General features: G+C 38.7%; 1 protein-coding gene across 6 annotated transcripts in view; it reads left to right on the forward strand.

The window, feature by feature from the left end:
* Window positions 1–25,002, forward strand: part of Gabpb1 (GA binding protein transcription factor subunit beta 1) — a 53,338-nt gene that overhangs the window by 8,456 nt on the left and 19,880 nt on the right. For 3 of the 6 annotated variants that reach the window (XM_027421927.2, XM_027421924.2, XM_027421922.2), the window contains exons 2-6: window positions 13,283–13,390; window positions 19,021–19,188; window positions 20,306–20,500; window positions 22,006–22,153; window positions 22,468–22,581. In XM_027421927.2, the coding sequence (XP_027277728.1) occupies window positions 13,283–13,390; window positions 19,021–19,188; window positions 20,306–20,500; window positions 22,006–22,153; window positions 22,468–22,581 (733 nt within the window). Of the gene's footprint in view, window positions 1–13,019; window positions 13,096–13,282; window positions 13,391–19,020; window positions 19,189–20,305; window positions 20,501–22,005; window positions 22,154–22,467; window positions 22,582–25,002 lie in introns of all 6 variants that reach the window. The other 3 variants (XM_027421926.2, XM_027421925.2, XM_027421923.2) reach the window with 2 other exon arrangements.

Genomic DNA, 25,002 nt, shown 5'->3' on the forward strand with positions numbered 1-25,002 from the left:
ATAGTGGCCCACACTAGGAAGTATATAACACACAGTGGCTATGCATATGTGTTACTGTGTATTTGTGCAAATGTGTACATGTAACTGCAGATTTTAAAGGAATAGTGGTTCTAACTCATAGAATGATGTGTCATGGATCATGATCTTGAAAATCATGGAAATCTGGTATGTACCTACTTGTCTTAGTTATGGTTTCTATTGCTGTGATGAAACATCATGACCACAGCAATTCTTATAATGGAAAACATTTAATTGGGGCTGGCTTACAGAGGTTTAGTCCATTATTGGCATTTCGGGAAGCATGGCAGCACACTGGCAAACATGATGGAGAGGTAGTTGAGAGTTCTACATCTGGATCTGCAAGCAGCAGGAAGAAACAAGGAGCCACTGGGCGTAGCTTGAGCTTCTGAAACCTCAAAGCCCATCCCCAATGGCACATTTCCTCCAAAAGGCCACACCCACTTCAACAAAGTGACACATCTTCATCCTTTGAAATAATGCCACTCCCTATGTGCCTATGGGGACCATTTTCATTCAAACAGCCAATCTGAACTGTACGCTGTTTTTCATTTTAATCCATATATTCTTTTCATTGCTAGCAGCACATTTTTAAGATTAACCCACACTGCACATAAGGAGTTCAGAGAGGTGATCAGATCACTGTATTGACGTGTTGCTGCACATGGCAATGCCATTATTTTTCATGGTGACATATTCCATTTATAGACTGCAGCTATTTCTTTGGCATGCTGACTTGATTTTTAGGATGTACATCCGATAACTGGATTGATTGATCATTGACTGTTCTCTTTTTAGTTTTTGAGGAATCTCTCAATATTGCTGTTTATGCAGCAGAGCGTATTTCTCTTTAGTCTTGCTAGAACGTATTTATGTATATATTGAGAATAGCTTTTCTAGGTTGAAATGGTCTTTCATTGTGGATCTGTTTTTTTTTGTTTGTTTTTTTTTTTTTTTTTGAGACAAGGTCTCACTATCTATTTCTGGTACTGGTCTGGAACTTGCTTCTTGGAATAGACTGACCTTGAACTTAGAGATCCACCTGCCTCTGCCTTCTGAGTACTGAAATTAAAGGTGTGTGCCACTGTGCCCAGTCTTCATTGTGGTTTTTTGATTAGCAATTTCTTTAAAGGTTAGTGCGCTGAATGATTTTTCTTTCAATATAATTTTTGGTCTTCCTTCCTTCCCTCCTTCCTTCCCTCCCTTTCTCCCTCTCTCCCTCTCTCCCACCCTCCCTCCTTCCTTCCTTCCTCCCTTCCTTCCTTCTTTTCTTCTGCAGAGTCATGCTGAATTTTATTTTATAACACAGATGTGTACACTGGCAAGGTAGGTTTGACTGAATGCTTTTCTAAATGGTACTTTACTTAGTCTCGTATCAATGTCTGATCTTTCTCTGCTAGCATAGCCATAAAATATTACTACACTTTAATTCATAATCTCCAGTCAACATTTTGATGTAAAAGTTCAATTAGAAAGATACGAGTAGCTTTAAGGGGGCATCTGTTAGGACGAAAAATTTTCTTTCTGTTTTGAAAATCCAAAAGAAAAAGAAGGGGTAAAATAAGTCAGCGGTGGTGGCACATGCCTTTACTCCCAGTACTCAGAGGCAGAGTTTGAAACCCTGTCTCAACAGGCAAAAAAAAAAAAAAAAAAAAGTGGTAAAATATATAATAATGTTAAAGTATGAAAGGATTTTTTCTAGCTCTTATATTAATGGCTGAGTTAAGGCTGGACTCAAATGTGGAGTATTTCAAATTACTAAAACTCTAAATTGTAGGAAATCTAAAGTTACAATAAGTCATTTTTATCTTAGTTGCAGTTTTGCTTCTAATGTAAAAATGACAGTTTCCTTCCTTGCTTATTTTGATTTTTTTCCCCTTCTTAAGAATCACTATGCCTATCAATACAATTTGTTATTAAACTCTTAATAATTTATTATGTGCATGGTAGTGATTAAGTTTTAATTTTCATTTCTAAATTTTCAAAGTATTTTAAAAATCATGCAAAAATGAATAAAAGATTTTATTTTCTGTGTGTGTGTGTGTGTGACTGAGTGTTTGTATTTGCGACACGTGTTTTCAGGTGTTTGTGGATTTCAGAAGAGGGCATCATATCCCCTAGAACTGGAGTTAACAGGTGGTTTGTGAGCCATTCATCCAGTATGAGTGCTATGAACTGAACCTAGGAACTCTGCAATGCAGCAAGTGCTTGTAACTGCTGAGCCATCCCCTGTCCCACTGTTAGCCCTTTCTGATGGTTGTTATTTAAAAAAAAAAAAAGACGGATTTTTATTGTTAAATTTGTGTGTGAGTGTGAGATGTATAAGACATTGGATCCCTTGGAGCTCGAGTTAAAGGCACTTGGATCTGCCCAAAATAGGTGCTGGCAACCAAATTTGGGTCCACTGGAAGAGCAATAAATACTCAGTTACCTCTAGCCCCTCCTATTTCTGTTTCTGAGAAATGTCTGTTAGCATCATCTGCCAATTTTTCTATGAGATAATGACTACAGTCTTCCATGTAACGGATTTTTGGCTAAGATTGTGACTTCAGTATTTTTGTGTGAATTTTGTAGTATTGTTTTTTCTTTGATAATACGTAGATTAAAGTTACAATATTTTTGGTAGGGTGGACTAAAATGATGTCTTTTGGTATGTGAAATTGAGGAAATAGCTTAGAATAAGGAAATGATCTTTTTTAAAACATGTTTTTTCAAAAAACATTTTATTCTTGTTCGTTTGTTTTTTTCAAGACAGTGTTTTGTTTCTCCTTGTAGCTTTTGGTGGCTGTCCTAGAACTTGCTCTGTAGATCAGGCTGGCCTCGAACTCACAGATCCACCTGCCTCTGCCTCCTGAGTGCTGGGATTATAAGACTAGAACCACCAGCACCCTGCTAAAAAATGTTATTTTCTGTGTTTTCCTACTGTATGTGTGTGCACCTTGTGTATGCCTGGGACTGGAGGACTACAGAAGAGGTGTCAGGTCCCTTGGCACTGGAGTTACTGATGGTTGTAAGCTGCCAAGTTAGTGCTCAGTACTGAACCAGGGACCTCTGCAAGAATGAGTGCTCTTAACCTCTGAACTATCCAGCCCCTAAGGAAATGATCTTTAATATTTAAAACTGAAATTTACAGATGCTTACAGTAACATAAAAGTTTTATGTAGAATAATTTGGGTGTACCTGTATATGAAGCAAGGAAGTTTAACTTGATGGAGAGAGTCACAGTATGGTGGAAGGCTGCCTTAAACAAAGTGTTTGCCTATAAAATTTGAGCTTTAAAATTTCTCTAAAGGAGTTGTATTTTTGATGTTTTTCCTTTTGTTCTGTGGATTGAACTTGTGGTCTCACACTTGTTAGGTGAGCAGTCTGCCCTTTAGTTAACTCCTCAGCCCTCAGATTTTGATTTTGAGGCACTTGTGTATTCCCTTTGTTGAATTTTTATTTGGCCATAGTGCAGGGCAGATCCCTTAACAGTGATAATTGGCACACGTCTTTAATCCCAACACTCAGGAGGCAGACACAAGAGGATCTCTGTGAGTCTGAGGCTAGCCTGGCCTATGGAGTTCCAGAACAGCCAAGGCTACATAGAAACCTTGTCTCAAAATGCACTAGCGCAAGTACACAGAGGGACAAAATAATAGTGCTAATCTTAACAATTGTAGCCTTTCTTTCAGTACATGCTCTGGCTGTATAACAATAAATGTTTCTGTAACATGAAAAATAAAAGAGCCAGAGAAGGATATTGGGATTCAAACTTCAAGCTGAAGTTCAGAAAAGCAAAGCAGCTGGCCATTAGCTTCTTACCTCTACCTCAGGCTGAATGGGCTGATCCTGTCTCTACAAACTCTCACCAAGCCTCAGACTGTAACCTCTCCTCAGCATGGCTGGAAAATGAATGCCTCCTGCCATATACTGAAGACCTTGCTTCTGTCTTTTAGTGCTGGGATTAAAGGTGTGGTCTGTTACTCTTTTAGACTGATTTAGACAATTCAGTGCATGATCTCATGTATCCCCTAGTGTGCTTGAACTCAGAGGGATTCATCTACCTCTTAATCCTGAGTCCTAGGGTTAAAGGTGTGTACTACCACCTCCTAGCTTCTGGCTGCTGGGATTAAAGGAGTGTGCCAGGCTTCTAGGCTTGTGGCTGACTTGGCTTTCTGAATCTTCAAGCAAGCTTTAAGAAATCATAAATAATATATTACTACACTTGTCAGTGTTCCTTTTCTTTCCAAAACATGCAGTCTGTATTTTTGCTCCACTTGTTTTTTTTTTTGCAATTGATCTCCCTCACTGTTACCAATATCCATAGCATAGACTCAGCTATAAATGGAGTTGGAGCTTTTCTTTTGTCCCAGCCACCCAGTCCCAAATTAACACACAAAAGCTTATATTAACTACAGTGTTTGGCCTATAGTTCAGTCTTATTATTAACTAGCTCTTACACCTTAAATTAGCCCGTTTTTATTAATCTACATTCTGCCAGGGTGCTTCTTGGCTTTACCTGTTCTCTAGCACATTTGTTCCTCTGACGACTGGCTTGCATCTGTCCCTGACTCCGTCATTCTCTCTGTATTTTTTAGTTTGGCTTTCCTGCCTAGCCTTATTCTGCCTTACTAAAAGCCAAAGCAGTTTTTTTTTTTTTTGTTTGTTTGTTTCCAAAGCAGCTTTTTTAGTAACCAATATGGGCAAAACATACTCACAGTGTACAGAAGGATTATCCCACAGCATAACATTTTGTAGTCTTGATGTAGACCTACATCCCTGTTATCAAATCCATGGCAGACATTCAACATTGTGCAGTCTTGGTGTTTTCTCTGCCAAAAATTAGTTCATTTCTTCTTCTTTTTTTTTTTAGATTTATTTATTTATTTATTTAAACAGTATTCTGCCTGCATGCATGCCTGCAGATAAGAAGAAGGCACCAGATCTCATTACAGATGGTTGTGAGCCACCATGTGGTTCCTGGAAATTGAACCCAGGTCCTCTGGAAAAGCAGCCAGTGCTCTTTTTTTTTTTTTTTTTTTTTTTTTTTTCCTGGTTTTTCGAGGCAGGGTTTCTCTGTGTAGCTTTGCAGCCTATCCTGGCACTCCCTCTGGAGACCAGGCTGGCCTCGAACTCACAGAGATCCGCCTGCCTCTGCCTCTGCCTCCCGAGTGCTGGGATTAAAGGTGCAGTACTCTTACCACTGAGCTACTTCTCCAGCCCAGTTCATTACCTTTTAATTTAGCTTCAGGCAGCTTCTTGGGATGTGAGCAAAAAAAAAAAAAAAACAGCTGCCTTTTTTTTTTTTTTTTTTTTTGCCATAAATAGCTCACAAATGTCCTCTAGCAAAGTTGTTGGTATTGTTTTCCTTTGAAACCTCTTACATTGGTCCTAAACAGTCTACACTGCTCTCAGGCTTTTGTGAGAATGGCCCTTTAAATTTTGATTACAACATTCAACTGCTTTTCTAGTTCAAAGTTCCAAAGTCTTCCACATTCCTTGTGTTCCATCTCACCTCATTTGCCCCCCCCATGCATACCCAAACACCCTTATCTACAGCCAGTATCATTTTTATCACATACTTCTCAGCCCCTCCTTCCTCTTGCATTGGGCTCACCTAGGTAATAATCACCTATAAAACCTTTCATGTAGGTCAACACAAATTCTGGGTGTAGATATCTTTGAGGACTATTCAGCCTATATTCTGCAACATATACATATATATATAGTATGACTGAAAGATTACTATTTTTGCTTTTCTCTGAGAAATGGCCTTGTTTAATATTTTACTTAGCCTTCTTATATCCGTCATCATGCTTTCCAGAGTCATTGGAAGTTTCAGCCCTTCTCAGGAGACTTACTGGCCTAGGTTGGAGGTCTCCTTCCTGGAACCACGTCCTATTGCTCCAGCCTAGATTTGCGTTCCATGTCTGGCACAGCTGTTTACTTGAGGTCATCAACTTTTTGAATCCTTTTCCATTGCACTTATTTTGGGCTCTTATTTCCCAAGCCATCTATTCTTTCTGGGTTATTCTGCTTTGGTTAGAACAGATAGTCTAATGTTTCTTAGGAAAAAGGAAAGCATAGGCCTTGCTTTTTTATTTTTAAAGACAAGGTCTTGCTGTGTAGCCCTGAATAACTTCAAGTTGTCTATATAGCCTAGACAGGCTTTGAACTCCTGGTGATTCTTCCCCCACTTCCCCCTCAGCTTCCTACTATGTCTACCTCAAAATGGCTAACTGGGGTTAGGGGTTGGGGGGACGACAAGAGTGAAATTGCATGCAGGGCCTCTATCCTTGAGATCTATCTCCAACTCTCATTTTATTTTTAAGGTAAATGTGTATTATATACTAGATGTGGTTGCACACGTCTGTATTCCCAGCATTGAGAAGGCCAAAGGAGGAGGGTCTGAATATGAGGCCAGCCTTGGCTACATGGAAAGCTTTCTCAAAAGAGAACAGACGGTATGATGATCGTTTTTCCCTTCCAGAAAAAGAATTTCACAGGGAGGAGAGACCACATCCAAATCCTTAGATGACATACTGCCTTCTACTTCAGAAACTTCACTATGTTCTCTTAAGATAGAAGACCAAAAAAAAAAAAAAAAAAAAAAATTAAAAATCTGTAAGTTCAGTTCAAAATGAGTGTACTTGACAAAGACAAATCTTTTTATTTTTGCTTTGTTTGTATGATGGGGACAACTGTAAGATGTGACAAGATTCTTTGGATTATGATTAGTGAAATTGTTTTTATTTTATGTCTAAGAGTGTGTCTGCCTGTATCTGCACCCAGTGTGTACATTGAGGCCAGGGGAAGACGCTAGATCTCTCAGAATTGGAGTTACAGGCTCCTTTGTGAGTACTGGGGACTGAACCCAAGTCCTCTGCAATAGCAACAAGTGCTTTTAACTGTTGAGCCAGCTCTTCAGCCCCTGAGTTCCTTTCTCAATACAGTGTTGACAATTACATACTGATTGCTAAGAATATTTCATTCATAGAGCTATATACATAATAATCTTGCATATTTTTACTATTTAAAAAAGCTTTTCTGTAACCTAGTTTATATTTTATATATAATATATATATTTCATATACATAACATAGTAAATATTTTTAATAAAAGTTTGTTTTTAATTGCATGAGTAATTATGTGTTCATTGTACAAAATAATCGGAAATTTTATAGTTTATTGCCTTAATGTTTTTAGTTCTTTTTTGAGCATTTTTTACACAGTTCAGCATGTTGCATATAAAGTTTAGGGTCATGCTTCTTAAAGCCATTACATACTATTTGTAAATATTTTAAAGTAAAAGTATTAAAGTTATTTAAGTATGTATGTTTGTATAAGCTGTTGTTCTTGAAACCACTAGATGGCACTCAGCATGTATAATTCTTAAGAGTTGAAGTAGCTCTCCATCAGACGTTGATGTTTCTAGGTGGGTCTGAGATGTCTGTCTGTCTGTCTGTTTGTCTCCCACGCTCATATGCATGTATGTGTAGGCCAGAGGTTAAAATCAAGTGTCTTCAGTTGCTGTCTACTTTATTTATTGGAGGCAGAGTCTCTCACTGAACTCATAGCACTCTGAATTTGTGTGGCCTTACCTGCAAGGTGCTGGGTGCTAGGCCACCACATCCGCCTGGTGTTGATGTGGTTCTGGGAGTCTGAACTCTGGTCCCCATGCTTCACAGCAGTCCCATTACCTGTTGAACTATCACCCCCCCCAACCGACCCCCCCCCAGCCTTTTGGTCATTTTCATTGTCTGGCTACAACTGAGTTTCTTTGAGAGTCAGAATTATTGCATTGTGTTTTCAGGTGAGCATAAAAAATGTTTGGTGCATTTTGGTAGTTTTCAGTTTTTAAAGTTTTATTTTTTATTCTTATTTGGACAAGAAAATGAGATCATCTTTGATTTTGGTGATGCTTGATCTCATGCATTTTCTTCCCATTAGACCCATTTCTGCCTTTAAAAATTATAATTCTTTGGGGGCTGCAGAGATGGCTCAGGGGTTAAGAGCACTGGCTGTTCTTCCAGAGGTCCTGAGTTTAATTCCCAGCAGCCACATGGTGGCTCACAACCATCTGTAATGAGATCTGCTGACTTCTTCTGGGCTTCAGCATACATGCAGGCAGAACACTGTATGCATAATAAATAAAAATGAATCTTTGAAAAATAATAATTCATGCCGGGTGTTGGTGGCGGGCGCATGCCTTTAATCCCAGAACTTGGGAGGCAGAGGCAGGTGGATCTGTGAGTTCGAAGCCAGCCTGGTCTACAGAGCGAGTTTCAGGACAGCCCCGAAAGAAAAACCAAAAAAATCCTTTTGTTAAGTTGAAATGAAAATTATAGTTTTGGGGCTAGAGAGATGGCTCAGTGGTTAAGAGTATATACCATTCCAGCAGAAGACGCAGAACACTCGGCAAGAAAACTTCTAGTATTCTTCTTGCCTGGACCATGAAATGCTAGAGCCTTCCCCGCCTTTAATCTCAGATGCTTCCCTACATATACAAAGGGCCTCTAGGGGACAGTGTTGCTACTTTTGAGACCACTGATTTCTTAGTCTAGTGACATGAATCTGTTACATTGTTTATGGTTAAAAAAAAAAAAAAAAAAACCACAATAGCTTCAGTACCCAGGATCATAAATATGAGAGGTTCTGAATAACTGAGACATGGAGAAGTTATGGGGGGATATTTACTCAGATGTTCAGCTATGGGGTAAATCATAAAGTCTGTTCTTTGATACCCTTTGTTTTCTTCCACTCCTGTTTAGTAAGGCAGCATGTCAGACTGTCTCCAGTGTGACATTTACTTAGTAGACAGCTGCACAATGTAATCTGTTTCTTTATAGCTTTTGTTTTTAAATTAGGTAGGCAGAATAGTAACTATAGAAACTGTAAAATTGGAAATTTCCCTATAATCATACTGTTGGTTCATTTGCTGATATTTTAACAACTAATATATACTTATCTGTACATATATACTGTATATTATATATAGTGCTAAAAATATCAGCAAGTGATCCAGTAGTATGATACATATATACCCTAAGGCAGGCTGTGTAGCCCAGATGGCCATGAATTTGTGATCCTTTTATCTACTTGGGTCTCCCAGTTGCTGAGATTACATCCATGTGTAACCATACCTTATTGTATTTTGTGCTTTATGCCCATGTTTTGATATTCATACTATGTCTTTTGGCTTAGCATCACATAAATCTGTGTTGTATAGCTTCAAACTAATTAAACAATTACATCCTGTGGTTTGTTTCTCTAATTGAACTACTTTTCTGCCTTTAGATTGTTTAAAATATAACACATATTTTCCCTTTAGAATAGGTTCATAGAGATAGTAATTTAATCAGTGGGTTTTTGACATTCTTTAATTTTTTAATAAATTTGCTAAATTAAAGTAAAGCTGGTCCACTTTTACTGCTGATGGCATACACGATAGAGCAGTATATGAAAGTGTAAGTTTCAATCACCCTTGACTACAGTAGGAATTACTTTAAAATTATTTTATATCTGTCAGTGCACGGGAAGGGGGGAGCTAGGAGAATAAGAAGGGGAAAGGGGAGGGATACAGAGGACATGAGGGAGCAGAAAGGTTGTGTCAGGGGAAGAAGAGAAAATAACAAAAATGGAGATACCATAATAGAGGGAGACATTTTAGGTTTACAGAGAAATCAGGCACTAGGGAAATGTCTGGAGATCTACAAAGATGACACCAGCTAATAATCTAAGCAACAGAGGAGAGGCTACCTTAAATGCCCTCCCCTGATAATGAAATTGACTGACTTATATGCCACCCGATAGCCCTCATCCAGCAGCTGGTGGAAGTAGAAACACACCAACAGCTAATCACTGAACTGAACTGGAATCTAGATGCAGAGAGGGGCCAGTGAAGAGCAAAGGGGTCCAGAGCAGGCTGGTGAAACCCACAGAAACAGCTGACCTGAACATCGGGGAGCTCTTGGTCCCCAGACTGATAGCTGGGATACCAGCATGGGACTGATCCAGACCCCAGGACCGTGGGTTTCAGTGAGGAAACCTCAGAAATCTATGGGACCTCCTGTTGTTGTTTAGTACTTATCTCTAGCACAGGTGTGGTGCCCATTCCACATAGAGGAATACTCCCTGAGCCACAGGGGTGGGGGTGGTGGATGGGCCTAGGCCCTATCCCAAAGGATATGACAGACTCTGAAGACCCTCCCCATGGAAGACCTCACCCTCCCTGGGGAGCAGAAAGTAACCAACCAAAGGTGGGGACAATGGCAGAAGACTTCTATTATCATGTTTAAAGAGCAAATAGCAATTACTTCCCTTAATCCTAAAGACACTCCATAGCTGCACGTACTACTTGGTCTTCAGGTACTACTTGGCCTTTAGTTGCTACATAGCTGCAGGTATCACCTAGCCTTCAGGGTGAGTGTAAACTCATCTGGGCACAAATCTATTGTTAGATAAGAGCCATTCCCCACCAAGGCCAGGGCATCTTGTAGCTGGTAAGCTAATATCTTAAAGACAATAGGAGTGATTTTGAGCTCTCTGAACTCTGGCAAGATGGATGGATTTCCATATTTGGGTCCAACAGCTCTAAAGCATTTTTAAAATGAGTTGAAATTAAGGAGGACTATACTTACTAGAAACGAAGAGAATTCCATTAGTCTGAGGTTTCAGAATCCCTCTACCCCAGAACCCTTGGGTTCTGCAGACTTGAGTTCAAGTCTGCAGGTGGCATCCCTGAAGATCTTAGCTTCAGTGGACAATGAGTGCTCCAGCTGCATAATTCACTGAACTGCCTGCCAGCTTCTACCCTGGTTTGTTGAGTCAGACTTCTTAAATAATTAAAAGGTTAACATTTGCTAGTCATATTTGGTGCTAAGCATACATCTTCTGTCCTTGATTTTATTTTGTCTTTGCTTGTGTGTTTTTGCTTGTTGAGACAAGGTCTTGCTATGTAGTACCCATATGAACATATTATAACCATATTAATAAATATTTTCAAACTCAAGATTCTCCTGCCTCCATTTCACTAAGTGCTGGGATATATATATATATATATATATATATATATATATATATATATATATGTCACCAAGACTGACTTTTAGTTTTGAATATGTAGAAGTTTCACAGTTACCTATGCATAGAAGAGATAGTATGTGATCAAAGAAAATGAGATAGTCAGGAAATCAGGGTTTGAAAAGGAGTTACTGATAATTTTGTGTTTGACAAAGGATCTACTATCCTGTAAAAAGCAGACAGACTAATTTCAGAATGAGAAAACTCTAGTCTGGTACATTGTAGGTGGGCTCCAGATGTTTCTCTGTCTGACACTGTTGTATGCTGAATGGATTCACCTGGCTGTATAAACACTGTAAAGTGTTGACATTGTAAACAACATTTTAAAATGCTTATCTGAAAGATAAATTTCATTTTGGAGACAGATTTAAGTGAAATTTGGTTCATTTATAGTATAGATACTGTGCTCAATAGTTTGAATTTTCTATACTTCTATAGCAAAGTGATTAGCTTTTCCTTTCTTTTTTAAAGATTATGTTGTCTTTAATAGGAATTACTGCCTTTGAGTGTGATGGTGATGTTTACTGTTAAGCTTCTGCATGGTGTCTAGGAAAGACCTTTATTAAAGGTCAGAAGTTCAGTGTGTGTGCCAGGATTGAAGACCTTGGGTTACTGAGAAAAATGGGAGGGGGGAGAGGGAAAGAAAATTAGAAGGTCAAAGGTAAAGGAAATGTTGCAAATGTCACATGCAAACAAGCAAAAACACATGAAGAAAAATCCATAAAAATTCTACAGCTGCATATGTTAGTTTTCTCATTCTTCACCACAGGGTATGTTATGAATCCTTTTATTGTTGCACATAGAATAATGCCTAAGAAATCTCATCTGTGCACACCACAGATGTGTACATGGCTTTCTGTGTTATTCCTGTGTTTGGCATGGATGATCGCATGTTCTACTAAAACATCAGATAATTTGGTGTAGTTCTTTCCAGAAGTTAGCTTTTCTTATAGCTATCTCTTTTGTACCTTCTCACATGTCTTCTTCTAAGTATAGCATTTTTGTTTTTATCCCTTCCTGGAAGAAATAACCTTTTCAAGCCATGTCATTGTTTTGCCTGCTCTTCTTGAGTGACAGCTATTCACGAAAGTCACTCCTGCCCCATGGTTCATTTCTCCTTTATGACTTTTTACCTTGTGAGTGTATTCTTTTTTAGACAAATTTGAATCCCAGTTGCATCTTTTTCTTATTAAATCTTAAAAGATTCCCCCAGAGAACTACAGTTTTCCCTGTTCTCTTTCCATAGCATTTTCTACAGTATCACAGACTAAGCTCTGGATCAGAAACATTCTCACTCCTCAGACTGACCATCCCTGGAATATGAGCTCCTGTGACCAGTTCAAGTCTGTGTTCACCTATGGATTCCTGTCTTGGTCTTTTCTGACACATACATCTGTCTGTCTTTCCTGCCTCCCTCTTTTTCCTTCCTCCTTTGACTGGGACATTAGTCTTTAGAGAATTCTTGAATGCAAGATAAATCTTTTTGTAGATTCTTTTTTGTTGTTTTGTTTTTTGAGAAAAGGTTTCACTGTGCAGCTTTGGATGTCCTGGAACTTGCTCTGGAGACCAGGCTGGCCTCAAACTTACAGAGATCCACCTGCCTCTGCCTCCCGAGTGCTGGGATTAAAGGTGTGCACAACCACTGTCTGGCTTCTTTGTAGTCTTAGACATATGTCCTGCTCATAAGATCAACTTTCTTTTTAGTACTTGCATGGAATGTGAACTGTGCCCCTTTCTGGAAGACTTTTAAGTGTGTACTGTTTGCACCAGTTTCGAAGACATTTGTTTTAGAATTTGAGCACACTTACTATTTTGGAAAAGGTTGGGTAGATTAGCTTGTATCAGTAACAGGACAATATCTTGTACTTTATTTAACTTTACTTTTATAAAAATGTTACCAGGCTGCAATAAAAATAGATATCACTTTTAATTCTTAGGCTCACTGTACCTGCTGCTTTATATCATCTATCATTTACTGGCCATATATGAAGAATTTAAACCAGTTTTACTCAGGTAAAAACTTAGTGAGAAAAGAAATATATTTCAAGAATCAAAACATAAATTGCTTTGTGTGATCATTATTTTTAGATTAACCATAGCACATTTGAAGGAATAACTGAGAATGGATTTAGGAATGAGGGGGAAGTCATTTCATAGTATATAATGGCGATTCTGATATCACTTCATGTGTTTCATTTAGATGTCCCTGGTAGATTTGGGGAAGAAGCTTTTAGAAGCGGCACGAGCAGGTCAAGATGACGAAGTTCGTATTTTGATGGCAAATGGAGCTCCTTTTACGACAGACTGGGTAAAGAGTGATTTTTTTATGTTGTAGAGTTGATTTATTTCTTCTTCCTCTTTTGCTTCTCCTCCCTTTTTCCCAGATAAAAATTTAGCCAGTATGTATGCTTATAAATGATGTAATATACACATACTCACTTTTGGGATGGTATTTGTTCAAATTTTATAATTAAAGCTACCTTTCAAAAAGATTTATTTTTATAATTTTTAATTTGTTTATGTGTCTGGGTATGTTCATGTGAGTGCAGGTGCCTGTGAAGTCAGAGGGGTTGCATCCCCTGGAGTGAGTTACAGGCAGTTGTTAATTACCAGACATGGGTGCTACCAACTGAACTTGGGACCTTTGCAAGAGAAGTACAGAAGTACATGCTCTTAATGGCTGAGCCTTTTCTCCAGCCCCTAATTAAGCTGTCTTTTAAATGAATGCATTGCTCATATTATTTTCTTGATTATAGACAGTCTTATCCGATCAATATCTATGAATAAAGGTTGTTTATTTTAAAGACTTTGGACTATACTAGTTTGGTGTGACTATATATAGTTTGGATTCAATTCAGATATACTGTAACTAACAGGGAGGGAATTGATAATTTACGAAGTAATGAAGATGGGAGTTATAACTGCTCCTGAAAAAAAAAGTTTGCATTTCAGTTGCTGCTTGTGAAATTGTAAGAAATGTGACCAGGGAGGCAGAGGCATGTGGATCTGCATAGTGAATTCCAAGGATAGCCAGAGCTTCCTGTAAGACCTTGTCTTTAGAAAGAAAGATGTGAGCAAATAGGAAGAAAGGAAAGGAAACAGTATCTTGCAGTATATAAGGTAGTGTGGAGAAGGCAGAAGACATACATGTTCATTTCTGAGGGTAAGGCAAAAGGGATGGTCTTAGGAGCATAGAGGGTTAGAGATCTGCACTAGCTGTGTTGCTGATAACAACAGAAAATTCTGATTTTTAATTGTATTCCTTGTTCTTTTTAAAATTTTCATGTAAAACAAATTCTTTTTGTTTGTTTTGGAAAATTTCATACAAACATTAACTCTTGCATACCTGTCATCCAACTTCAAAAACCACAAAATTATGTTAAATCTTGTTCCTCCATTAACTTTCTTTGTTTTATTTTAAAGCAAATCCCAGGAATTGATCTATAAGTAGTTTAGCATTTGTCTGTATCACTTAAGACTCTTTCACTAAAGATTTTCAAGGAAATCTTGAGTGCTTTGCTAAGAACAAAGAGTGAACCCAAAACATTGAATATAAGCTGGAATCCAGAGAATTCATTCTCTAAGAACCAGTTGCTGCATTTTATATTTCCTTGTTGGTTTCCTCAGCTCACTTTGTCCTCATACTGAAGACAAAGGTCTGGGAGTGCTCCAAGGGCTAACTCTGGGGGACAATTTCAAGAACTGCACTTGGGACATTCAGGCTATCTCAGAATTCCATCTCTCCCTATCTTCTCCCTGCTCTTGTTGTGGGGCACTGCAAATAAGTGACCTGATGTTAACTGGCATTGGGGGAGCTCAGGGAAAGTTTATTGAAGAGAATTTGGAATCACAAGCCATGTCTTATGGTGATGTTTTATTTGTGATCTAACAATAAAACTTGCCTGAAGATCAAAGGGCAGAGCTAGCCGCACTAGTTAACCATAGACACCAGGCAGTGGTGGCATACACCTTTAATCCCAGTGCTCGGGGGAGGCAGAGGCAGAGGCAGAGGCAGGCTGATCTCTGTGAGTTCAAGGCTACCCTGGGCTACATGAGACTGATCTAGTCTAAAAGAGAAACAGAGCCAGGTGGTGGTGGTTCACACCTTTAATCCCAGCACTATGGATGTGGAGGAGACAGGAATGATATGGCTAGGTAGAGAGAGGAATATGAGGCAGGAGGAGACAGAAGCTCTTGACATTCAAGTCTGAGGTTCCATAGAGACAGCATTAGTTATGAGGATTCACAGGGACAGGATTGCCCCTTTGGTCTGAGGATTCAGTAGAGGTAAAAGGTATCTCTTGTGGCTGACTCTTCTTTTTTTTCGATGCAAAAGCAATAAGTCTTTTATTGTCGTTGTTTAACGAGCTAACCCCATGTTAGCTTGGGCCTTTCATCCATCCACAATGGCGGATGGTTGGGTAAAGACTCCGAGAAGCCATGGGATAGAGATCTTATAGTGTAGCGTAAGGGGAGTGTCTAGGGGTACACACATTGGATTGGTGTGCCTCCAGGCTTAGAGGACTTGTCCTGTGTTGATTGGCCAACTGGTTGTTATGGCCCATAGGCCCTCCCAGGGCGATTGCTATGCTCTGCACATCATTGCTGTGCACTTGTCCATAAAGCACACCCAGAGCCATAAGGCATAGCACCACCAACTAACTTCTGATTGGTTCCTTGCCATGAGGCCGGCATCTGACTTGCTAGTGACCAAGGCAAGGTCAGGCAAGCACGTGTTAGGCTGTTATGGCTGCCTAAATGGGGATGGCTGGCTCTTTTACTTCTTTCATCTTTCAGCATTTATCCCAATATCAGATTCTGGGTTTTTATTATTAAGAGCAATCAGAATTCAAGATACAATGTCCTGTTCATTTGAAGCCTGAATTCACAATAACCTGTGTATCTGAGAAACTATAGGCTGAGGACTATATGTAAAGTTTCTTTGCACTAGGCTAAGGTTCTTTCACCTATGTCCTTGGCAGAAGCAACTGCACATCTCCTAGAGGAACCTACTTTTTTAAATCCCAGCTTTATATCTCGCAAGGAAAGTAAGTAGTCAAGTATTAACACTCAAACACAAAGCAGCTTGAATGCCTTACTGAAAGAACCTGACAGCAGAAACAGCCCTGCTGAGGACTGTAGATGAAGAAAGAATTCAGCAACAAGTTAGAGACAACTGTAGACAACTTAGAACCGATGGTAGGAAACCCAGGGTGTAATGTAGATACACTGTAGAAAATGGGATATCACGAGTTGTGAGAGATACCATGACCATGACCTACAAAATGAGTGTGGGTTAATGTTATCCACAGTAACAAAGCTAGAAATAGCTCAGCACTCGTCAGTATTAGTAGACCCTCAAAACAAGTGTGGATCAAGGTGAAGAAGTTTAAAGTGCAGTTGCCTAGAATCTTGGGCTAGTGCCCACAAATTTATAGCAAGTCAACTTGTTGAAAATGTATGCTTTTGAGGCTGGAGAGCTATCTCTGGTTAAAAACACTTGTTGCCCTTAAGGAGAACCTGGGATCATTGCTCATCACTTACATGACAGCTCATGACTGCCTGAAACTCCAGTTCCAGAGGATTCTTCTGAACTCCACAGGCATTGCATTCCTACGGTGCACAGACACACATGCAGACACTCATACACATAGGAAAGCAATTTGTTTTTAAAGAAAATGCATAATAGATATGTCATCATGATGATGTAGTATATCAAGGCAGAAGGATTATAAACAAGGATTAGTGTTCAAAGGATGCATATAAGGAGGCCCTGTGGGTCAGAGACAGACAGACAGACAGACAGACCGACAGACAGACAAACAGACAGACAGACAGACAGACAGACAGACAGACAGACAGACAGACAGATGCCCAGGAGTACTTCACCAAGATAAAGTTAGAATGGCCAATAAACATGAAATGGTGTTCAAATTCGCCAGTGAATGAAAAGTAAAGTCAGAAGCTATTTGGCACATCTACTAGGTTAGCAAAGTGATGTCTGGAGTGCTAGCCTTGGTGAGGAAATGGTACCAAGGTGAATTGATGCAGCCGTTTTGGAGGACAGTTTGACAGTGTTTAGTAAATTTTAATATGTATATGCCATTTGTATCAGTTGAGCTTCGAGAATGTAGAATAAACTCTTCTTTATGTGCTTGAGATAATAGAAGCCTCTCTGTAGCAGAATTGTTTATAATAAAACAGTGTTCATCATTTGGTTAGTTGAATTAGTTCCAGCTTTTTCATAGAGTAGAATATTGTAGGGAAAGTTAGTGTGCTACATTTATGCCCATTAACATGAATGCATCTTGTAAACATAATATTAGCAATAGACAAATCAGAAGTACACGTGGTAGGAGTCTAGTAAAGTTCGAAACAGGAAGAACCAAATGTTCCATTTAAGGATTTGTAATTGATAGAAATTAAAACAATGCTTGTCAAAAAATTCTGAGTAGGGTCTGGGGAGATGGCTTAGTAGGTAAAATGCTTGCCATGAAAGCATGAGGATCTTGGTTTGGATCCCTAGAACTCACACTACATACACACACATGCATACCAAAACCAGTTTTGTTTTGAGTAGCATTTATGGGAAGGGCTTGTGATCAGGGAACAACATGTAGGAGGATTTAAAATTACTAGAAAGGTTTTCCTTCCAGACTCTGGTGTTGGCTTTACAGACATTTAACTATTCTTGAAATGATGTGTAAGTATGCATGTTACATGTGAACCAAAAAGGAAAAAGTCTCTGGGATAACAACAGAAATCCAGAGTGGACCTCACTCAGTACCTCACTGAGGAAATCTCAGTGGTTGTTCAACAGACTGTTAAAGGCTTTCATTAAATATAGAATTTGAGGGCAGAAAAAGGCCAGTTACATGAAAATACAACGAAGCATGAAAAAAAGGATTGATCTGTGAGGGTCTGTTAAAGCCTCTATAAAATAATTTTTTTGTTGTTGTTGTAATCAAATAATTATTTCTAAGGTTTGCTTTGTATTATGTCACTTTTGTAACATTGAACAAATTGGTGACCTCTCTACTTTAGGCGCCTTTACTGGCATATCAAGGTAGTAATAGTATCTGTGCTGTAAACCAATAACCGGATGTCTTAGAACAATATGGTCCATAGAAAGTAATTTGAAAGCTAAGGTGATGGGCTGGAGAGATGGCTCAGTGGTTGAGTATACTTGTCCTTGCAGGGGACCTGGGTTCAATTCCTTGTACCCACTTGGTGACTCACAGCTTTCTATAACCTCAGTTCTAGGGGTTATGTCATAGTCATGCATTTAGACAAAACATTCATACACATAAAGTAATATTAATAAATCTAAAACAAACTTAAAAACTAAACAGTTGCTGTCTAACAGTGGCAGCCTAGCAAATTTCATGTTCTGGTGGCATATCTCTTTTAACATCTTGACTGGCAATCAGTTAGTGGGCTTTTTTGTGCATGCGTAATGTAACATAGAGTACATCTATAATGTAACCTAAACTTCACCTACTAAGAGACATGCCTCTGATACAAGGCTCTTCTTCATTCTCAGGTCATAATTACCTCTCGTTTTGAACACAATTAATTCAAGTTGTTTTTCTGCTAGTAACAAAGAGCTAGGCATGGTATAATCCCAGCATTTAGGATGGGATGTCAAGTTTGAGGCCTTGTCTAAAAGTAGAGAAAGGGAGAGGAGGAGCAAGAAGAAGAGAATTTTAATTAAAGGAACCATTGGCTTTTCTACACTAATACATGTATGGGACCTCTTGAGGGCTTCTGTGAACATAAGCCTGAGTTGAGTCATTTCTTTTGATGCTTGAATTACTATGTACACAATGTAATATACGTCACTGTTTAAAAATATAGTTTTGTATGTTAAAAAGCAACTAAAAGCTGCAATTTTTTTTTCTGTATGTACACATGTATGTGTGTGTTCCTATTTTATAGCTGGGAACTTCTCCACTTCATCTGGCCGCACAGTATGGGCATTACTCTACCACAGAGGTACTCCTCCGAGCCGGTGTAAGTAGGGATGCCAGGACCAAAGTGGACCGGACACCACTGCACATGGCAGCTTCTGAGGGCCATGCCAGCATAGTAGAGGTTTTGCTTAAGGTATGTCTTTTCTTTTGAACTTAGATTTTGAATCCAAACCCCATACAAACTTTGTAGGATGAGAAAGGGGAAGAGTTTTATTAAGTACCTACTTTTTGTTTTATCTTTGATAGGGCATTTATTAGAGATGTGTATAAGTGTCAAATGAATACTGCCTTCAGGTTTTCTTTGAAGGGGGAAAACCGTCCTGTAGGTGTATTCTCAGTTAATTGTCAACCATTGAAAGTCAGTCCTTTGGGTGAAAAACTTCCTTCATACTTCAGAATCCTATGCAGGGAAGATTAGTCTTGGATAGTTAGCAAGCAGATTAACAATTAAATTATCTTCAGTCATCTCAGTGTCAAAGGGTCACACAGAAGATCCTGAGGCAGAGTGACAGCCTTTATTCTTGACCCCTTTCATCCTAGCCTGTAGATGAACCCATCTGAAAGAAATGTAAGGAAGTCTAGAGTACAAATTATATGTAATCCTAGGTATTTTTAAAGTCACATTAAAAAGTGAAAACTCATTTTAATATTTAATTAACTCAGTGCATTTAAAACATCATTTCAACATGAGAGCAGAATGGAGATCATTGCTGAGATGTTTCATATTCTGTTTGTTATTGAACTCCAGCCTTACTTATACAGAGCACACCTGCACCCTGACTGGCTGAAGTTTGCTCAGTAGCTAGCCACACCTTGCCTGGCATATCAGGCCCTGCCTTAGACAGCTTCCTTCTGATTTCTTAGGTCCTGCTTGTTTTGAAAGCAAAGGGTATATTTAATTATGAGGGATGAGAGGATCATCCACCATAAACCATTAACGAGTTCTGGAGAAAGTCAGCGCTGCCCTTCACCTGTAAGGCTCTCCAGCCCTTTGTGCCCCTAACCAAGTAACTGAATACATAATTGTCTTATTTCAAGAAATTAGAAGGAAAGTAGCTGGGAAAACCAGCATGTTAGTAAAATGATTGAATCACAGATAAGTGATGATTAATAACAAATATTTAATTCCCCCCCCCAAAAAAAATAATGGTGCCTTTTCTTGCTTAGAAGCATTGTGGCTGATATTTTCATATCAGGGATTCTTTACATTTCATATCTTGAAATATTACTGATTTTGAAATATTTTTTAGCATGGTGCTGACGTCAATGCAAAGGATATGTTAAAGATGACAGCTCTGCATTGGGCGACAGAACATAATCATCAAGAGGTGGTGGAACTTTTAATCAAATATGGTGCTGATGTACACACGCAGAGTAAATTTTGTAAAACTGCATTTGATATTTCAATAGACAATGGAAATGAAGATTTAGCAGAGATATTACAGGTAACTTGGCTTTGAGTTTAAGAAACATGAAAGGCAGCTTGCAGATGGGTGCTCTTTGTCTTGTAGCTTCTCCTGTTGGATTCAGTTCTTTTGAATGGCCTTGTTCTCTCTACTTCCTCTCTGTTCATTATTGTTCGTACTCTAGAAGGTTAGATGAGGCGCTAACCTTCTGTGCTTTCAGTTTCTGAATTCCCTTTCTAGTCATTTTTATTATTTTGTTGCACATTTGGATATCATTTTATCAAAATAATTGTAAACTACTTCATTAAGACTTGGTAACTAATGTCCCTTAGATGAGTGATGCAGTCTGTTTTTTTTAAATCTTTTTTTTGTTTGTTTGCTTAAAAAATTAAAAGGTATTGTGTGTGCGTGATGTGTGGGGCAGGTGTGTGTGTGTGGGTTAGAGAATAACTGTGGAGTCACTTCCATCTTCACGTGGGTTCTGGGGACTGAACTAAGGTTTTCAAGCTTCTGTGGAAGCTCCTTTATCCACTGAACCATCCTGATCCCCATCTTTATTTTAAACCTACTTTGTCTAACATTAATGTGTTTATATTTTTTAAAATGTAAGTTGGGATCTAGAAAAATTGTATGTTTCTCCATCAGGGTTTTCATTTGTTTGAGCTTAGATGCCCAGGAATAAGAATGGAAAGGTTCACTTTAGTTTATGGGATGAGCTGATTGACAGCTTGGTTTTGACCCCTTTTCCTTTCATCCCTTTTCTAATGGTGCAGCTTTTGGGAATTTTCCCAGGCAGCCCCCTCCTCCTGAAGCTGTCTTTTCCCTCAGCATCTCAAATATGGCTGAAGCTTTCAATGGCAAAAACTGTAAATACCAAAGCAGACACATCTGACTGAAAGTGACAAAACTTTGCCAAGGTTTTGTGATATAGTCTATTCTGGTTTCTTTCTTTTTTTTCACCCCCTGTAAAAAACAAAACAACTATTTGTAGACATAGTTGTGTTTGGCTTTTCTGGTAATCAGGATTACTTCTTTCTTGTCCTCTTGTTCTGTTCTCAGTAGAACTCTCTAGATTACCTGACTTCATTGAACTTATACAACTTACTTATAAAATGTGCTATATGCCAGGAGATAATGTTTTATATTGACTCATCATTTTTTATATCTAGGAATACAATTTAAGGGTTGAGATTTAAAGATTGAGAACAATTAAATGGGAAGGCCATACTTTTTTAATATGTCATGTTATATATTGCCTAATGTAGAAATGAGTTAAATAATTCTACAGAGCAATAGACTATTTTTAATTACATACTTTCTCTGTGTTCTGAAAGAATTTCTCCTCTAGTGAGGTTTGCTCTCACTCAACAGAAGGCCTTAGGATATAAGCTCATACCTATACTTAGAACTTCACTCTCAGAGCTTCATTAACAAGTCTCTGAGAGAGACTATGTCTTCATCTGTATATGTATATACTACATTGGGAGCCTGTCCCAGATGTGCTACCTCTGATTCTGAAAATATTGTGATAATTTGTTCCCTAGATTGCTATGCAGAACCAAATCAATACCAACCCGGAGAGTCCTGACACTGTGACAATACACACTGCCACACCACAGTTCATCATTGGACCTGGAGGGGTGGTGAACCTAACAGGTCTGGTATCTTCAGAAAATTCATCCAAGGCAACAGGTATTGAGATGCATGTGGGACAGCTGTTAGGATGCTAAACATTAATACACATTCATCAATTTAAGGAAGCACTGTTGGAGAATGAGGGTAAGAGTAACATCCACTCTCCTGGTCTCCTTGTTATTTAAAAAAAAAAAAAAAATTCTGAGATAAATGAATCTAAAGAAAGGCAGTCTTACACATGCATGACAATACTACCTTTCCAAAACCGATGCCACCCAGTGTCAGTTAAGACTTGGGGAAGAAGTAGAAGATGAGCAGAATGCCTTGGGTTAAGCACCTTAAAATTTCAATTCTGTTTTCTTTTCTCCTAGATGAAACAGGAGTATCTGCTGTTCAGTTTGGGAACTCCTCTACGTCAGTATTAGCTACATTAGCTGCCTTAGCTGAAGCGTCTGCCCCATTGTCCAATTCTTCAGAAACTCCAGGTTAGAAAACAAGTCAGACCTGTATACTGAGTGCTTCAAGTTCAACTTGATCCTTTCATAGTTTACTTTGTCACGGTTTTCCTTTGTGGTTAGTACTGTTTGAATCCTGTTCAGAAACCTCTCTATAGTTTATTAGAATGTTTTGTTTTCTTCAAGAGTCTTCACTTAAAATTTGTGTTTACTTTTGCAGTTTGTTCAGAATTGGTTGGCTGCATTTCTTGTACTTGCTTATTTCTTACTAATTTAAGTTGCTAGTTCTGATTTTTATTTTTGTATCAGCCACCAGTGTGACTCAATATCCTGATCCCATCTTTGTTAAAAATAAATAAATAAGGAAAGGTACCCGTCTGAGTGCTTTCAGAGGCCAGGAAGGTAACATAGAGGGCTGGGGTGGGATAAAAGTGTGCTCAGCTAATGGGAAGGAGAATAGGGCATCCATTGCTTGGCTCTCCGGAAGTGCAGTCAAGTGTCCTATCTCAGATCCTGTGTTTACATGGGAAGCTTGAGGTGGGGAGGAAGCTATATGTCTCTCTCTCTCTCTCTCTCTCTCTCTCTCTCTCTCTCTCTCTCTTTCTCTCTTATTAAATAAGGCATGGTCTGTACTCCTGTAATTCCAGCATCCCAGGCTGAGGCAGGGGAAATCACAAGTTCTCTTTCACCCTGCGCTACATAGTAAGATACTATCTCAAGGAAACAAAAGAGAAAAACTAGAGAATAAATGCATTAAATAAAACTAAATTTTATTGAAAAGTAAACGTGTGGTTCATATAAAACATTTGCTTGCCCAGTTTGGCCCTTGGGTTTGTTTTTTTTTTTTTTAATTTTTATGTATTTATTTTTCCCATTTGTGACTTTTGTTTAAATAGAGTAGACAAATATAAATTTGTATTTTTATAAATTCAACTTTGGCAATCTTACATAAGAATGTTAGAAAAATGTTAATGACTGAAAATGTGTATAAAAATACTGTTAAAAGAGTTAGCTGTGCCTTGTGTGCTGGACATGGTGGCACCCAACTTTAATCTGAGCACTCAGGAGGCAGATGGATCTCTGTGAGTTCCATCCAGGCTATCCAGGACTGCATAGTGAGACCCTGACTCAAAGGGGTGGGGTGGGATGGGGTTATATTTAGATGATGACATGAAGTATTGGCAGATAGTTGGTTCCAACATGATTTGACTTTATATTCTCTTCAGATTGCCTTTTGTAATAGTTGTTATGTAAATGAATTATTTTTCTTTAATTTCAAAATTTTAGGAAAGTCTTGAAGTAGTCAGATACCATAGTGCCTACTCAAGAGCTGAGACAGAATGGCTACTTCAGAGCCAGCCTTATTTTAAAACAACAACAACAAAAAAAGACATGTACACCCCACCCCCTAACATTAAGAAATGTTATTCTAACTGTAGTTTAAATTATCATATTTGCTTGTAAGAGTAAAGAACAGGCTGGGCGGTGGTGGCGCACGCCTTTGATCCCAGCACTCAGGAGGCAGAGGCAGGAGGATCTCTGTGAGTTCGAGACCAGTCTGGTCTACAAGAGCTAGTTCCAGGAAGCCTTCAAAGCCACAGAGAAACCCTGTCTAGGAGAGAGAGAGAGAGAGAGAGAGAGAGAGAGAGAGAGGGAGAGAGAGAGAGAGAGAGAGAGAGAGAGAGAGAGAGAGAGATCTTTAATTCATTATCTTATTAATCTAATAATGATAGTTTACTGACTGTATATTCTATGGGTGAGATGCTGTGATGTTTTTACCTAGGGTGTCATTGAGTCTTAACCAGAAAGATTTAAGGTAGACATAAATGAATTTTCACTTGGAAAGAGAAAATTCCCCTTTTCTTTGGCTAATTAGTAGTGATAAACATACATGTGTTCTCTTACTTCTTGGCTGGTCTTAAGATTTTTCTGAATTAGCACCTACAGGAATCACCATTTGACATGCTGCATTTTTAGCTTGTGCTTAGATTTGCAGAAGCCATCAAAGATAGCTAGTTTCAGGGCTCTGGTAGCAGCTTAGTGGGAGAGCATGTGTTCATTGTTCGTGAGGCACTGGGTTTGATTTTCATAACCAATAAAAAGAAGGGAAGAAAAAAAAAACTAGAAAACTTTATTTCATTGATGGTTTACATTTTGATATTTTATTTCAATGCTCTAATCATAATGAAGATTTGGGTGAGTTGGGGGAGGGGAGATATTAAGAGTGTGGATGGAGCAAAGATTTAGGTGGTTATGTCACTGAGATGCATGCCATTAAAGAAATTCAGTCAGGAGTCAGTTGGCACATGCTCAGTTATTTTAGGTAGAACGTTTAATGTAAAAATAGCTTGAATAAGAGCCTTGGGGCCAGGTGGTGGTGGTGCATGCCTTTAGTCCCAGCACTTGGGAGGCAGAGGCAGAGGCAGAGGCAGAGGGAGAGGTAGAGGCAGA

The sequence above is a fragment of the Cricetulus griseus genome, chromosome 6, assembly GCF_003668045.3.
Source record: "Cricetulus griseus strain 17A/GY chromosome 6, alternate assembly CriGri-PICRH-1.0, whole genome shotgun sequence".
Lineage (NCBI taxonomy): Eukaryota > Metazoa > Chordata > Mammalia > Rodentia > Cricetidae > Cricetulus > Cricetulus griseus.